A 17632-nucleotide genomic window follows, 5' to 3' on the forward strand; every position below is an offset into this window, starting at 1 on the left:
TTTTAAAGTGCATGCGTAACTTCCAGAAATGGCTTGTTGCAACTACAGACGTACCTGTGTAGAATACAGAATGTGTTTCACAAAAGTTGCCTATTCTTCAGCCACCCATTTACTATTGAGTTCTGTGTGCGTGCGCACACGCACACACACACAGCTGCACTTTCCAACTGATGACATAATGGAAAAAGCTCATTCTAAATTCAGAGCTATGACAAGGGAAGCAGATGATGTCAAGTTATGTCTGTTGCCTCCATGGCAACCTCTAATTGCTGCAATAGGTAAGGGTACAAAGTAAACCACAGTGTGTGTGACTCTTTTATAACCTACTGTGTAACTCTGTCTGTTTAACCATCGGTCACCATTATAGGCAACAAAATAAAACTAGTGGAATCAGGCAAAAAGCAGACGTTTCCAAAAGGTTTCAAACATTGCATTTATTCACAAAACTGATATATTAAGACTTTCAACTGTCACTGTGCAAATATTAAGACAAACAATATCAAGCACTTTATGTTTGATAACAAATGTTAATTTACCACATTCCCCAGACCCATCCATCCATGTTCTACCTCTTGGGGTTGCTGGGTTGCTGGAGCCTATCCCAAATTTACTCAGGCGGAAGGTGGCGTACATCCTGGCCATGTCGCCACCATTTTACCAAAAAAGTGGTTATGAAAATTAACATCTCAGCACAAATAAAATGGCAAAAAAATAATTTTGAAAAAAACATGGATTCTCCTTCACCAATGGAGTTATTGCTTATCAACAGAAAAAAAAAAACATCATAGAACGACCAGGGTGTATCCTCGCGGAGATTGTGATTTTTTTTTTAAGCATTCAAGCAGCCAGTGGATAAAAGCAAGTTACAGTTTAGTGCCACTACCTAGTGGGGTTGTTGGTAAATTAAATCCACCTTTCATCCTTGTAACCATTTGGCAAATAAACATCAATAAAACAGACCATTTGGCTCATTTTTACAAGTATGGACCCAAATATGAGACGACTCTGAATATCCTATTGAGAGCCAGTGTCCGTACAAGTGGTTTTATGTAATTTCGCTGCACCTGCAGTTTTGCCTGCAAAAATCTTTAGACTCCAAATATAAGACATTTTGTGTTATGATATGTTACAAAATAAAACCATGATTTGTGCACAAAAAATCCCAGTGGAATACAGCTAATGCATTGCATCAAACCTGAGGGTTAAAACAACTCCACGGATGTAAATCCCGCAATGGAGCCATACAGCTGTCCAAAATAGGAGTGCTGAGCCTTTCGTACATTAAAATCGTGTAGAGCATATTGTGCATATATACAGTACATACATCCTTTTAAATCAAAGCTTGTCCACAAATCGCCAACATGACATCTGTATACTTTCTTGTTGCAAGTCTCTCTCCTATTTCTTACAGTATAAAGTCCCGCATCAAAGGAAATTTTACAAAATTGAAACTATTCCGCCCTTACAATTCTGTCTCTTTTTCTTCGTCTTCACTTTCTTCTAAGTAGTATTCGTCATCTGTCGTTGTGTCTGAGTTGCTGTCCGAGGACTCTTCAAAGGTGCTGCTTAGGCTGGAGATATAACCCCGGGAGGGCAAATGCCCCCTGTTGGACAGGTTGTCCAATTGTTCTAAAGGTGGGCTTGGAAAATTTGGAGAGGAAACACTGGGGGGTTTAGACATGCGTCTGGTATGTGGGGACAAAGGAGGTGTTAGGGGAGGAGTTGGGGGACTCACTGAATCCCAGTCAAAGTGACTCGTGTTCATGTCTCCGCAAAGATGGGGTGACTTTGAGGCTGTGGAGGCAGCAGGGGGACAAACGGGAACCCCTGAACTCCACTGAGCCAGACGGCTGGTCAGCGATCGAGGGAGAGATCTTGATCGGCCTTTACCCGCTTCACTGAGGAAATAGCACTGCATTAGGTAATTGGATTTTGGTCTTTGAATGCTTTTCATAGAAAGCCATGAATTAAAATCCTCATTCGCTCCTCCATAAGTTGATTCGGGTTCAGAAAGGTCACCTACACTCATGAACCTGGGCCCGGTGGAGATTCGTCCGGGCCTTGATGACCGACTGGAGAGGACTGAGCTTACAGAGAAGGACCTCCCTGGCTCAATGCCATACTTTAAGTCAGCATAGCAAGATGTTTGTTCTTCTTTGCTGTGCATTGGACCTACACTTGGTCGAACTGTGGACGCTTGGCTTTTCCTTGAACTCGCCAGGCTAATTCCCTCCCCGGGTTCGCCTGGTGATAAGGACTCCGTCCGGTTCTGCAGCTTTGGACTGTAGAAGACACTATCGTCTACTACATCGGGTGACGAATATGGCGAGAGCGCGGAAAGGCAGGAGAATGGGGAGAAAGGACTTTTGGGACTTGATGTAGACTTACGAATCTTTGTAGTATGACTCGGACTCTGACTCCTATCTGGACACAGAAGGTACTGGTTTGTTGGTTGAACATCAAACTGGTCTGACATACATTGTAGTTTGTCTTGGTTAGCTTTAGGACTTGACTGGTCGGGCCAAATGAAGAATTTATCTTCTGTCATGGAGTTTTGCACAGATGAGGTTGGTATGATGGTGTGTCTGTTCTGTTCATGCTCTTCGCCATCTTTTCTCCTTTTGTTGTCCTTCATCATGATCTTTTTCAGATCTTGCTCTAAAGTTATGTTACCCTCAATAGTGGCATCACTGGTACCACTGAGTTCACTGAGTGAGAGCGTTTCTGAAGCTCGCCTCCATTTCCATGAAAATGAGGGATCATCTTCAGAGCGTCTTGTGCTGAAAGTTTGTTTCAGTTTGTTCAAAACCTGGTCCATTTTCCTATTAGTCTTGTTGGCTTTTTCTGATTCGGACATAAGTGACCTGGAGTTTGGTGTCGTGATGCTCTTCTTGACAAAACGACGCCTCTTTGGGCTCTGCTCATTGTTGCTCTCTGACGAAAAGAGTTTGAATTTACCCATTAGGCTCTCCTTCACTCGTTTGTTACAAACTTCATCAGTAACAGACCGGCTCTCTGTTGAGCTGCTGCCACTTGAGCTGTGATTTGAATGACTCACAGTTTCATTAGACTGTTCATTTGACATCTTTAATAAATGTTGCAAAGGCTCTACTCTTGTGTTCTCTGAACCAAGACAAGATGAATCAATTTTGGTGCTTTGATACTTTTCATCATGCAGCGACTGAGGGGTGACCCTAAATCTGTACTCGGGACAATTCTGCTGATTACGGCTGATATTCTTGCAATTGTTGTTGATATCATCTGTCAGGGAAACACTACTGAAGGAAATCTCATGTGATGAAATTTCATTCTGAAGAGGAGAACATTTAGATAGTTTCCTAGGTGGTGGTATTGGTTTGGACATGGGTAAAGCTGCATCTGCGACTGGATGAGAATGTAAATCATGATTTGGTCTATAATTTGAATCAATATTTTGGAACAGTGGTGACCTGGGAGTCGTTTTCTTAGTTTCACCACGGTTAGAAATGAGAGTAGAGTAAGGTGGGGGGCTGTAACGAATCTTGTACCCACTTGACAAGTCAGGAGATGGGGAAGGACCAGTTGACAGGACTGAAACAGCCTGCAATGATACCGAACTCTGCAGTCTGTGCAGGTCTGTGGCAAGTTTGTCTCGACTAACAATCACTGCAGGATCAAGGCTTTGCTTGGATTGGTTGGAATGCCCCCCCTCTTTTGATACTTGATCAGTAGAGTCAGATGATGGAGAGTGATACTTTCCCTCTTTTCCTACCTTTGGGTTGGAAGACTTGGATGATGTAGTGCAAAGAGGAGTGTTTTTTGTGTTTTGACTGTTCAATCTTAAAAAGGAGAAGATGGACGGTGATCTAATGGGTCGCTGAGACATTGAGCGAGGTAACGGAGAAGGAGCTGGACTGTCCGGGGGCTCAGAATTCTCACAGTCCCCCCACATGACATGCTTCACTCTCTTTACATGTCCTGGGAGGCTGACATATTTTGTCTCCCTTTCTGAGTGGGTGGTTAAAATGCCTCCCACTTTGGGGTTTTTTGGATCAGTGTCAATCATGTTTGGATGGCTTGGGGTAGCAAAGGGTTTAGGAGTAGGAAGGGGCACTCTTTGACAGGTTGGGTTGGCATTTGAAGGTGTGATAGTTTCTGGACTACAATTATTTTCTGCAGGAATAAGACAGGGCATAGATTTTGGTCGGAAAGCCTTAGGGTTGGGCGAATAACTCCTTACAAAACCAAGAAGTGGTGTTGTGGTAGATGGTTGGGATGTCGAACCATGGAATGAGGTTGTCTTTATGGTGCTTTGGACTGAAAGACAAGCAGATTGGTGGTTTTGGTGATCATTTTGGGGACTACGGCCACTTTCGGAGGTGTCTACCTGACTCTTGAAAGTGCTGGTAGTATCAAGCCATGGAGGGTTCTGGTGTTGTGGAGAACGATGTGTGGCATTAACCCTGGGAGAGCATTGGTTATTTTTGTTCTTCGAGAGCCTGGGTGACAATTCACTCCTATGTTCATTTAATGAGCCATTACTTGGGAGAGAAGTTGGTCCGTCAGGAATACATGGAGATTTCTGTGGTTGCATTTTTTTTAATCTGGACTCAAGTAGTAGTTTGGCGAGCTTTACTTTGTCAATTGTGTCATCAGAATATTTCTCTTTACCACTTTGAGTTACTCCTCTTGGTGGCTTCCTCAAAAGGTTGCCATTGCAAACTGACTCTGCTGGACTGTTGCTACTATTATGAGAGATTTGACGGTTAACACTATTTGTTAGGATAGAAGCTGCTGGATCACAATTGTTGTTACAAATAGAAATTAAGGGTGTGTTAGGCATGTTTTGGATGCTGGGTGTGTTCGTGAGAACTGGAGTGGAACTCCCTTGCTGGCCAGTTTGTTGCCACATGAAAGATGAGGCCAATGGTATGTTTGAGTCAAAGTGGGGAAGTCTTGGTGCAGACACAGGGCTGTCTGACAAAAGGTTTAGGTTTCTGCCTGAACCCCTCCAATTGTGGGCCCTTTCTGATGCCCGTCTACTGAGCAATGAATCACTTGGCTGTGTTCTGTTCATTGTTTGCGGTGGTTTGGCAAAGGGTGTGTCATCTGTGACTTTATCTATGGGTACAGTTGAAAGAAAGCTTGTTTTGCCTCTTGCATGGTGATTAGACAGCAATGAGGAACCAACTGGGTGACTTTCAGGTGGTCTTGAAGAAATGGGCAAAGAGGGAAGTGACATAAACAGTTCTTGCCCAGGTTTGGCAAATGGATGCGAGAGCTGTGTTGAGAAAAGTTTTGCATTTTGATCACTCTTCAGAGGTACTTCAGAAGGAGCCGGGCTAGGATTAGATTTCCCTTTTTGACTGTTTAATCTTCTTAATGACAGAAGAAGACTGCTTGTTGTTGGTTTGGAACTCATAGATGAGTGTCGCACCTGAGGACCAGCTTGCAAGTTTCTGTTTTGAGGATTTGCATCCATGGTCAGTCTTGCTTCTGCTTTCTTGCCCACTGTCTCTTTTATATCCAACTGGGTTGTACAGACAACTTTATTCTTTGAATCATAGTCCATGTTTGGCTGACCACTCTTTGCTGACCAGCTCTTTGAGTTCTGCCCGGTACACTCAAATGGAACTCTTGATGGGACTCGCAATATGTTGTACACACTTTCTACATCCCCTTGAGTGTGATCCTGTGAAAGAGAGTCTTCCCCGTCTTGAAGATTTGCCAGGGTTTCTAAACTCCCAGTTGACTCAAATCTCTTGGACCGTCGAAGCCGGCCAGTCCAATTTGGAGCCAGAACAGTAACCATAGCAGAAGACAACATGGCTCCACTGGGGTCAGACTGCTCTTCAACATTACCTTGGTTCTTTAATGTTTGCTCTAACTCAGAGTAACTACTCAATCTTTGCTGCAATTGACATATACTTCTGGCTTCATGGCAAACTACAAGAATCTCTTGGTCTTTGACCAGAAATGTTTTTTTCTCTGGTAATGGAAAATCGTTGGTTACATCTCTTGAGGTGTCTGGCAGGGGAATTGGCCCAATCACCTGTCAAAACAAAACATTTTTAAAAAGCTAATCCAAACACCTGTACTGGAAACAGAAGTACATAGCATAGACAACCACAATTTCCCCCTAAAATGGCAGCAGTATTCTCAAGGGATAACGACAATAGAAATCACACTTTGATATAAATTAGATTAGTCAGCAGTGTTCCCCCCAAAAAATCTGTTAGTTAAGGTGGTGTCCCTCCGGCGGACAGACCGGGGAAGGGGCTGGGTGGGTGTTAGGATTGGTGTAACTCGACCTGTCGCCATCACGTCTCCACCTCGTCGCTGCCACCACATAACCTGGGGGGTAATAGACTACAGACTGTATTCCGCTGTATTTGCTGAATGGCGACATACAATATATATCTCAATACTTTTTCCATAAAGTAAAAACAAAACAGTTCTAGTCACCTGAAATACTAAGTATGTAATTATTATGCCACATGCTGACATATGTTCAACTCATCATGCTTAATTTATTACAGCATTTGGGAATCCTGTAGTTGATTTTTATTATGTAAATGTTATATTTTTGTATCAACATGTGATAGCAGGAACCCTGCCATTCAAAACTAGGCTGCTACATTACTAATGATTAATGTAACTATAGCTGAAACAATAGTACAATAGCAATAGGAGAGACTATTCATCCCTGAACACCATAGAGTTCATGTAGGCTTTATGATGCAGTTACATTATTATATCAACTATCTGAGACAGCTTCAGGAAACTCTTCATTTAATATTATGAACCAAGATGGCGGCGCCCGGACGGGCTGCGACCTCGCGGAGCTCCTGCTAAAGATGGAACATTTGGCAGAAATACCGGACGATTCTACAAACTTTATGGCTGGCTCACATCGTGGTCACTCCGTGATCACGTACGACCGCCAGACACTTCTGGATGTGGACATATCGGGCCGTTTTGGACCGATAGACTCGTGCGTGCTAAACGTGCTAACTAGCATGGGAATACGTCGACGGCTACATCCAGCGGCCTGTGAAGCAGGGGAGTATAGTGGCAGCGGGGGCCATCTACGGAGCAGACGCCAGCGGTGTGATCGGAAACGCGGATGCCGAGCGGGGCTAAAAACAAAGCAGAAGGCCACACCACTTCCCTCCATCCTGCAGCCAGATTTAAATGGAAGATGCGAGACTACTGGTCTGGGTAAGGAGTCAGTTAAATTAGAACAAGTTTTTTCTGCTTTGAGTGTTTCAGAGTTGGACATGTGTTCTACCGAGGTGGCTAACCATGATGCGTGCAGTTTATCGAAGCAACAAACAAACAATCGGAAAATCCCCGTTACTGAGGTGGCTAACCATGATGCGTGCAGTTTATCAAAGCAACAAACAAACAATCGGAAAATTCCCGTCGTATCAATTCCTAGATATGGTCGTAATTATACTAAATGCACTGGGCATTATAAACACAACATTATTAATATTGCTACTACGCATAATTTGATCAAAAATTCCCTACAACAGCCCACTACCTATAATATAGGTTTTTTAAACATAAGATCATTGTCTCCCAAAACGTTGTTAGTTAATGATATTATCAGAGACAACAATCTTAACGTCATCGGTCTCAGCGAAACCTGGCTTAAACCAAACGACTTTTTTGCGCTAAATGAGGCATGTCCTCCTAACTTTACACTTGCGCATATTGCCCGTCCGCTTAAAAGGGGTGGGGGGTCGCACTAATATACAACGAAAACTTTAACCTTAGTCCTAACATAAATAATAAATATAAATCGTCGTTTGAGGTGCTTACTATGAGGTCTGTCACACCGCTCCCTCTACACCTGGCTGTTATCTACCGCCCCCCAGGGCCCTATTCGGACTTTGTCAATGAATTCTCAGAGTTCGTTGCTGATCTAGTGACACACGCCGATAATATAATCATAATGGGTGACTTTAATATCCATATGAATACCCCATCGGACCCACCGTGCGTAGCGCTCCAGACTATAATTGATAGCTGTGGTCTCACACAAATAATAAATGAACCCACGCATCGCAACGGTAATACGATAGACGTAGTGCTTGTCAGGGGTATCACCGTTTCCAAAGTTACGATACTCCCGTATACTAAAGTATTGTCCGATCATTACCTTATAAAATTCGAGGTTCAGACGCATGTTCGTCAAACTAATAATAATAATAACTGCTATAGCAGCCGCAACATTAATGCTGCCACAACGACAACTCTTGCTGACCTACTGCCCTCGGTAATGGCACCATTCCCAAAGTATGTGGGCTCTATTGATAACCTCACTAACAACTTTAACGACGCCCTGCGCGAAACCATTGATAACATAGCACCGCTAAAGTTAAAAAAGGCTCCAAAAAAGCGCACCCCGTGGTTTACAGAAGAAACTAGAGCCCAGAAATTATTATGTAGAAAGCTGGAACGCAAATGGCGCACGACTAAACTTGAGGTGCACCATCAAGCATGGAGTGATGGTTTAATAACTTATAAACGCATGCTTACCTTAGCTAAAGCTGAATATTACTCAAATCTCATCCACCGTAATAAAAACGATCCTAAATTTTTGTTTAGTACGGTAGCATCGCTAACCCAACAAGGGACTCCTTCCAGTAGCTCCACCCACTCAGCTGATGACTTTATGCAATTCTTTAGTAAGAAAATTGAAGTCATTAGAAAGGAGATTAAAGACAATGCGTCCCAGCTACAACGGGGTTCCATTAACACTGATACGATTGTATATACGGCGGATACTGCCCTCCAAAATAGTTTCTCTCGTTTTGAGGAAATAACATTAGAGGAATTGTTACAACGTGTAAATGGAATAAAACAGACAACATGTTTACTTGACCCTCTTCCTGGGAAACTGATCAAGGAGCTCTTTGTATTATTAGGTCCATCAGTGCTAAATATTATAAACTCATCACTCTCCTCGGGCACTGTTCCCCTAGCATTCAAAAAAGCGGTTATTCATCCTCTTCTTAAAAGACCTAACGTCGATCCTGACCTCATGGTAAACTACCGACCGGTGTCTCACCTTCCCTTTATTTCAAAAATCCTCGAAAAAATTGTTGCGGAGCAGTTAAATGAACACTTAGCGTCTAACAATCTATGTGAAACCTTTCAATCCGGTTTCAGGGCAAATCACTCCACGGAGACAGCCCTCGCAAAAATGACTAATGATCTACTGCTAACGATGGATTCTGATGCGTCATCTATGTTGCTGCTCCTCGATCTTAGCGCTGCTTTCGATACCGTCGATCATAATATTTTATTAGAACGTATCAAAACACGAATTGGTATGTCAGACTTAGCCCTGTCTTGGTTTAACTCTTATCTTACTGATAGGATGTAGTGTGTCTCCCATAACAATGTGACCTCGGACTACGTTAAGGTAGGGTTCGGTCCTTGGCCCTGCACTCTTCAGCATCTACATGCTGCCGCTAGGTGACATTATACCCAAATACGGTATTAGCTTTCACTGTTATGCTGATGACACCCAACTCTACATGCCCCTAAAGCTGACCAACACGCCGGATTGTAGTCAGCTGGAGGCGTGTCTTAATGAAATTAAACAATGGATGTCCGCTAACTTTTTGCAACTCAACGCCAAAAAAACGGAAATGCTGATTATCGGTCCTGCTAGACACCGAACTCTATTTAATAATACAACTCTAACATTTGACAACCAAACAATTAAACAAGGCGACACGGTAAAGAATCTGGGTATTATCTTCGACCCAACTCTCTCCTTTGAGGCACACATTAAAAGCGTTACTAAAACGGCCTTCTTTCATCTCCGTAATATCGCTAAAATTCGCTCCATCCTGTCCACTAAGGACGCCGAGATCATTATCCATGCGTTTGTTACGTCTCGTCTCGATTACTGTAACGTATTATTTTTGGGTCTCCCCATGTCTAGCATTAAAAGATTACAGTTGGTACAAAATGCGGCTGTTAGACTTTTGACAAGAACAAGAAAGTTTGATCACATTACGCCTGTACTGGCTCACCTGCACTGGCTTCCTGTGCACTTAAGATGTGACTTTAAGGTTTTACTACTTACGTATAAAATACTACACGGTCTAGCTCCATCCTATCTTGCCGATTGTATTGTACCATATGTCCCGGCAAGAAATCTGCGTTCAAAGGACTCCGGCTTATTAGTGATTCCCAAAGCCCAAAAAAAGTCTGCGGGCTATAGAGCGTTTTCCGTTCGGGCTCCAGTACTCTGGAATGCCCTCCCGGTAACAGTTCGAGATGCCACCTCAGTAGAAGCATTTAAGTCTCACCTTAAAACTCATTTGTATACTCTAGCCTTTAAATAGACTCCCTTTTTAGACCAGTTGATCTGCCGTTTCTTTTCTTTTTCTTCTATGTCCCACTCTGCCTTGTGGAGGGGGTCCGGTCCGATCCGGTGGCCATGTACTGCTTGCCTGTGTATCGGCTGGGGACATCTCTGCGCTGCTGATCCGCCTCCGCTTGGGATGGTTTCCTGCTGGCTCCGCTATGAACGGGACTCTCGCTGCTGTGTTGGATCCGCTTTGGACTGGACTCTTGCGACTGTGTTGGATCCATTATGGATTGAACTTTCACAGTATTATGTTAGACCCGCTCGACATCCATTGCTTTCCTCCTCTCCAAGGTTCTCATAGTCATTATTGTCACCGATGTCCCACTGGGTGTGAGTTTTCCTTGCCCTTATGTGGGCCTACCGAGGATGTCGTAGTGGTTTGTGCAGCCCTTTGAGACACTAGTGATTTAGGGCTATATAAGTAAACATTGATTGATTGAATATAATGTCATTTTTTGCTGCTTCAACACAGCTCAATTAACACAGAAAAAGGTTAAGTGAAATAACAGACAGACAGAGGGCTTTGCTGCTGTGAGACACACACACACACACACACACACACACACACACACACACACACACACACACACACACACACACACACACACACACACACACACACACACACACACACACACACACACACACACACACACACACACACACACCGCAAAATGAGCTAATGTTACGCTAAAAGCTAATTAGCCTTCACCTCAAGGACTGCGAACGAGCTGAGCTGTCGTTTATGTTTCTAGAATGTCAATGGGCTCATAGTCATGTTACTAGTAGCTGACTGGGACGTGTTTATTATAATTTGGGGAGAGTCCGCTGCCTGACGCTTACCTGCTTAACACCTATCTGTTCATCACGACACTGGAGCACTGACTCCATACGCTCTGAATATGCACTCCTGATTGTCTGTTTCCGCTCTGAATACGCAATGATGATTGGCTGTTTACACTCTGAATACGCACTGCTGATTGGCTGTTACCGCTCTGCGTGTAACCAATCAGATGGTTGTGTGGGTTAGACAATACTGGGTGCTGCAGAGATTGCTGACAGAGACAGAGGCAGAACGAAGCGGAGCAGCTTGTTAAGATTTAAGCTTAGGCAGCGGCTCTATGTTGATAAGGCGGCCGCCTTAGCAACAAAGCGCTGCGGGAGACCCTGGTCAGTGTACATCATGTATAGATTATATCTTAACTGACTTAAAATCCTTCGAAAATGAGTTTGAGTTTATTTTGAACATGCAAGCATACAACATGATATATCACAATTTCCAGTTTCTCAACATGTTAGAAAAGGAGTAGGAAGAAGCAGAGATTATTTAATCCTACCCCTTTTCTTTTACATAACAGTTGCGAAAACCTTTGTTCACTTCCTGTTCTCAATGTATTCACAATATACTACTTAAGTAATCACAATAACAATAAATAAATAAATAATTGGTGAAGTAAGTTATATTCCATACGATGAGATAAGTAAGATTATTTGAGAATGACAGAATGGATGGATGAATAAATTCAGAATGTTCATCATGGTTCTTCTTCTTTGTACTTTGTAAACACTTTAAGTTTGAAGAGTTTCTTGAAGTGAATCATATTAGTACATTGTTTGATTGCTTTGCTTAATGCATTCCATAATTAAATTCCACATACTAATACACTGAAGGTCCTAAGTGTTGTATGTGCATTAGAGATGCGCGGTTTGCGGTCACAACCGCGGAGTCCGCAGATAAACCGCGGGTCGGGCGGGTGACATGATGAAAAAATTGATTTTATTGGCGGTTGAACCAATTCGGAAATATGTATTGTAATAATCTCAAGAATGTAGTCTCATAAAACTTCTTCGTTTGTCTTGTCTTTATTGCACAAGATGTAATACAACCACACAACAGCTCTCATGTCTCTAACGCTTTTCCCGGGACAACTCGAACTCTCACTTCCTGTCGATAACGTCACTTCCCAATCTCTCCCGGAAGTCCCGCCCCCCAGCCAAAGTCATTGGCTAACACCCGGTAGCCAGCCGCTACATTATACATAGTTAAATGTTATGTTGAAGAGGTTAATTTAGCCTACTGATGTGTATTTATAAATGGTTGATTTATATAGGCTAGTAGGTAAAGTGTTGTACCTGACAACACTTGATGGTACAATCCATATATCACGTCAGAGAAAACGTCACGCTAACATCACGTGACACCTCTGATGAAGGCTGCAGAAGCAAGGTAGCCCAAACTTGTCAGGTACAACACTTTACCTTACTAGCCTATAGAAATCAACCATTTATAAATAGTTAAATGTTGTTACCCACATACGAAAAACGAGCAGCACTCTTTGAAACACTATGTGGGCATACTTTTATTTTGAAATGTCTCGTTTGGTCTATTGACGGATGTAAGGAAGCTACTTCCGTGTATGGCCAATGAGGTATTTGTTTGTCATTTGTTAGTATTTTACGTGGTAAAATGTTTGATCCACATGTTGTGCATGTTATTATTTTTACGTTTGTAACGTGCTTTATTTATTACAGTTTTCACGGTGAATTTGAAGGAAAAGTAAGCCTTCAGATAAATCAGTTCAAGAAAGCCATTGTGTCTGTGCTATTTGGAGGGAGTTACACTTTCTAACCTCACTAATGCCTTGCATCGTCTATATTAGATATATAACAACGGGCGGATGGCGGGCGGTGGTGGCTTTGATGAAATCTTGGTTCGGGTGGATGACGACTTTAGTGATGCGGTTGCGGATGGTATAATTGCCTATCCGCGCATCTCTAATGTGCATACAAATGTTTTAAATTAAATTTTTTCCTAAGATAATTTTTTCCCTTTTTTGTTGAGAAGAATTGTTGTATATTCTTGGGTAGCAGGTTATTGTTTGCTTTGTGTATAATTTTAGCTGTTTGAAAATTCACTATGTCGTGGAATTTCAGTATCTTTGATTCAACAAATATGTTCTCTGTATCCAACATTATGTATTATTCTAAAATGGGAAAATGATTGATTTTTTTGATGCATCACGATTTGGACGTGGACTATTTTAAATCGCCAGATAAATGTCCAAGTGTCAATTATTTATGTATTTTAAAGTTATATAGAGAATTTAGTGCGCACCATACTTGCCAACCAATCCGGGAGACTCCCGAAATTCAGCGCCTCTCCTGAAAACCTCCCGGGACAAATTTTCTCCCGAAAATACCCCGAAATTCAGGCGGAGCTGGAGGCCACGCCCCCTCCAGCTCCATGCGGACCTGACTCAGCAATGTTATGACCCTCTTAAACAGGACAATACTGCCATCTACTGTACATAGAATAGAATGTACTTTATTGATCCCTGGGGGAAATTCAGCACCACAGTTCGCTCACAATAAACAATGATAATAATAAATATTATAATATATATAATATATTATATACCGTATTTTTTTTAAATTGCCGCCGGGGCGCTAATTAATTTAAAACCTCTTCTCACTCCTGCGCTTACCAAAGGCACGCGGTAAAAGTAAGCATGCGTTAATTATCTTAAAACCTCTTCTCACTCCGGCACTTACCAAAGGTATGCAGTAAATATGTGAGTGTGATGTAAGCTTGGCCCTTAAATCCTACTGAATAGCTCTTAATCTTCTTCCCTTTATGCGATTTCAAATTACCGGTATTGAAATCAGCCTCCTCCATTTTGAAAATGATGACAGGGGAAGTGTCACTCGGGAGTTTGACCTGGCAGTAATTCAAGGCAGGCGCATACTCCGGCAATTTAAGGAAATACGGTATATAATATATAATAATATAAATATATTCTACATATATTCTACATTTAAGTGCAGTCAAGGAACATATGCATTAGGGAGTCTGTTCTGAAGCCCACAGTAAAGAGACGTAACTTCATCATGTCGCCTGGTTATTGACTCCAACCCAATATATTACACCGTTGACAAGCAAAATGAAGAAATACGCTTGCAAGTTCCAGAAAGATTGGAAACAATAATTTCAGCTTATCCATGAGAGTTCGTAGGGGAAGGGGTATGTTGCCTGTAAATTTTGTAGAACAGACTTCTCCATTGAACACGGTGGCCGAACGGATATACTCAATCATGAACGGTCAACGAAGCACAAAGCGTCCGCAGCGCAGTTGTCACAGTCAGTCTGTCTGTTTTTCTCTGTGTGTCTTTGGGAGAGTGGGCGTGTTTTGGGCGTAGGCTTGGCTCCAGCTCTCAGCCTGACACAGCTGATCCCAGCACCCTAATCACTCACCTGCCTGCCATCAACTCATCACCTGCAGCCTACAAATGTTTGGACTCCACTCGGCGCGATTGCCAGATCGTTTCACCTTGCTACATGTGGTAACGCTTCTCGCCAGTTTGTCCTAGAATTCTAGCAATTTTGATAATCTTGCAAACCTGCTATTTTTTGTGTTTTTTTGCTCCTCATCTTACCCGTGTTTTTTCCTCTGCCTTCAGTTCCCTACTTGCCGTGTGTGCCTGCCTCAGCCTGCTAGCCTCGGCCTGCTAGACACAGCCTGCTAGCCACAGCCTGCTAGCCACAGCTTGCTAGCCTCAGTGTGCTCTCCTGGACTGCAAAGCCTAGGACTACAAGCTGCCTCCTTTTCCCTCAGGTTTTATTAATAATAATCCTTGAACACTATTTCAGCTTGTCTTTACTGCATTTGGGTCCATCCATTTTACCCCCCCGTAACAGAACGATCTAGCCTTTACAATGGACCCAGCAGATTTTGACCGTGTGAGGGAGGCCCTTGCCAATCAAGGACAGCGTTTGGGAAACCATGACCAACTATTACAAAAACTTATTGACCAGATGTCACGCGTTTCCACCCAGCTCACAACTCTCATCAATCAACAAGCTCAACCACAACCCGAACCACCTGCACCACCTGCACCCCATGCTGTCCCTGCTGCAGAGCCACACATCCCCTCGCCTGATAAATATTCTGGCAATCCTAGCACCTGTCGTGAATTTTTAACTCAGATCCAGCTTGCTTTTGAAGCTCAGCCCTCTCGTTTTGGCCGTGAGGCAGCCAAAATTGCTTATATAGCCAACCTGCTACAGGGGCCCCCTTTTAGTTATTTTAATGCCCTTCGTGAGCAAGGATCCCCTGTAGTCCAGTCCTTTGCTGCACTATCTGCAGAACTGAAGCGGGTCTACGACCACCCCATACGAGGGCAGCAAGCAGGTCAGCAGTTGTTGCGACTTCGTCAAGGGAAACGCTCAGTAAGAGAATTTGCCTGTGAATTCCGGTCCCTAGCTGTGGAGTCTGGCTGGAATGACCAGGCCCTTCTCACTGCTTTCCAGAATGGGCTTAGTCGGGTCATTGGAAGGGAGATTGCTCTGAGGAATGAGCAGTTGTCCCTAGACGAAGCTATTACAGCAGCTATCAACATCTCAGACCAGATGGCCCAGTGGCAAGCTGACCCCGTTTCTTGCAGGTCATTGGAACCCTCCAGCTTTAGACCCGGGTCGGCCGAGCCCAATTTGCCAATGTGCAAAGCCTTAACCTCCAGTTCCCCTGTTGAGGAGCCCATGCAGGTGGGCCGGGCTCACCTTACACCTGAAGAGCGCCTCCGCAGAAGGAGGGCAGGGGTGTGTCTCTATTGTGGTCAACCTGGCCATTTCCTTGCCACCTGTTCTTTGCGGCCAAAAGAGTAGGCTCACCAGTAACAGTGGGGGTTCTGGTGAGCCAAGCTGTCTCCCTGTCCCTATGCCGTATGCAGTTTTCTGCTAGTCTCCGTTGGCAATCTCAGTCCATGTCTCTCCTTGCTCTGGTGGACTCGGGGGCGGATGAGAACTTTTTGGACGCCGACATTGCTTCCCAAATGGGCATTACCATCGAACCACTTCCCTCACCCTTACAAGCCAATTCCCTAACTGGTCGACTCCTTGCCCGTGTCACTCACCGATCCGAACCTGTGCACATCCTTGTCTCTGGTAATCATCTTGAACAAATCCAATTCCACATAATCTCTTCTCCTCATGCTCCTGTAGTCCTTGGTCAGCCCTGGTTAAGACTTCACAATCCTCACATTGACTGGTTTGCAGCCAAAGTGGTGAGCTGGAGCTCCTACTGTCTTTCCACCTGCCTGCGGTCTGCCCGCTCCCCTGCTGAGGACACAGTCTCCCCGGTTGTTGCAGAGCCCCCAGACCTGTCCAAGGTTCCCTCTGTCTACCATGACTTAGAAGAGGCCTTCAGCAAGCAACATGCACTGTCCCTCCCTCCGCACCGCCCTTATGACTGTGCCATTGACCTGCTTTCAGGAGCTCCCCTGCCTTCCAGTCGGTTATACAATCTGTCACGCCCTGAGAGAGAGGCGATGGAAAAATACATCCATGACTCATTGGCTGCAGGCATTATTCGACCCTCATCTTCCCCACTCGGTGCAGGTTTTTTTTTTGTGGGTAAAAAAGATGGCACTCTACGTCCCTGTATAGATTTTCGAGGGTTGAATAATATCACCATTCATAACAAATACCCACTGCCTTTACTGGCATCTGCCTTTGAACCCCTCCAAGGAGCAACTGTGTTTTCCAAGTTAGACCTTCGCAATGCCTACCATTTGATTCGAATCCGAGCTGGTGATGAATGGAAAACAGCCTTTAGGACTCCCCTTGGCCATTTTGAATACTTGGTTATGCCCTTTGGCCTGACTAATGCCCCATCAGTTTTTCAAGCTCTGGTGAACGATGTCCTCCGAGACTTGATTAACCGCTCCGTTTTTGTGTATCTGGATGATATCCTGATTTTCTCCGGCAACCCGGAGGAACATGTGGTTCATGTGAGACAAGTGCTCCAGCGCCTTCTTGAGAACAAGCTCTACATTAAAGCTGAAAAATGTGAGTTCCATGTTCAGTCCACAAGGTTTCTCGGTTTCATCATTGAGAGTGGTCAGGTGAAGGCAGACCCCGAAAATGTGCGAGCTGTGGTGGACTGGCCACAACCAACCTCAGTTAAACGTCTCCAGGGCTTTCTGGGCTTTGCAAACTTTTACCGCCGGTTCATCCGGAACTACAGTCAAGTGGTCGCACCCCTCACAAGACTCACATCTCCATCTATCCCATTCACTTGGACGGCAGAGGCTGACGCGGCTTTCAAGGAGCTTAAGAGGCGTTTTACCACAGCCCCTGTCCTGATTCATCCTGACCCCTCACGCCAGTTCATCCTGGAAGTTGATGCCTCAGAGTCTGGAGTGGGGGCTGTACTATCCCAGCGTTCTGCCAAGGACCAGAAGCTCCATCCATGTGCGTTC

At 44.0% G+C, this 17632-nt stretch overlaps 1 protein-coding gene across 3 annotated transcripts in view; it reads right to left on the reverse strand.

Moving 5' to 3' along the window:
• Window positions 1-414: 414 nt before the first annotated feature.
• Window positions 415-17632, reverse strand: part of zmp:0000000991 (mucin-2) — a 52242-nt gene continuing 35024 nt past the window's right edge. For all 3 annotated transcript variants that reach the window (XM_061922095.1, XM_061922096.1, XM_061922097.1), the window contains one exon: window positions 415-6031. In XM_061922095.1, the coding sequence (XP_061778079.1) occupies window positions 1463-6031 (4569 nt within the window). In that variant the 3' untranslated portion in view covers window positions 415-1462. The remainder of the gene's footprint in view (window positions 6032-17632) is intronic.

This window comes from Nerophis ophidion, linkage group LG15, assembly GCF_033978795.1.
Source record: "Nerophis ophidion isolate RoL-2023_Sa linkage group LG15, RoL_Noph_v1.0, whole genome shotgun sequence".
Classification (NCBI taxonomy): Eukaryota; Metazoa; Chordata; class Actinopteri; order Syngnathiformes; family Syngnathidae; genus Nerophis; species Nerophis ophidion.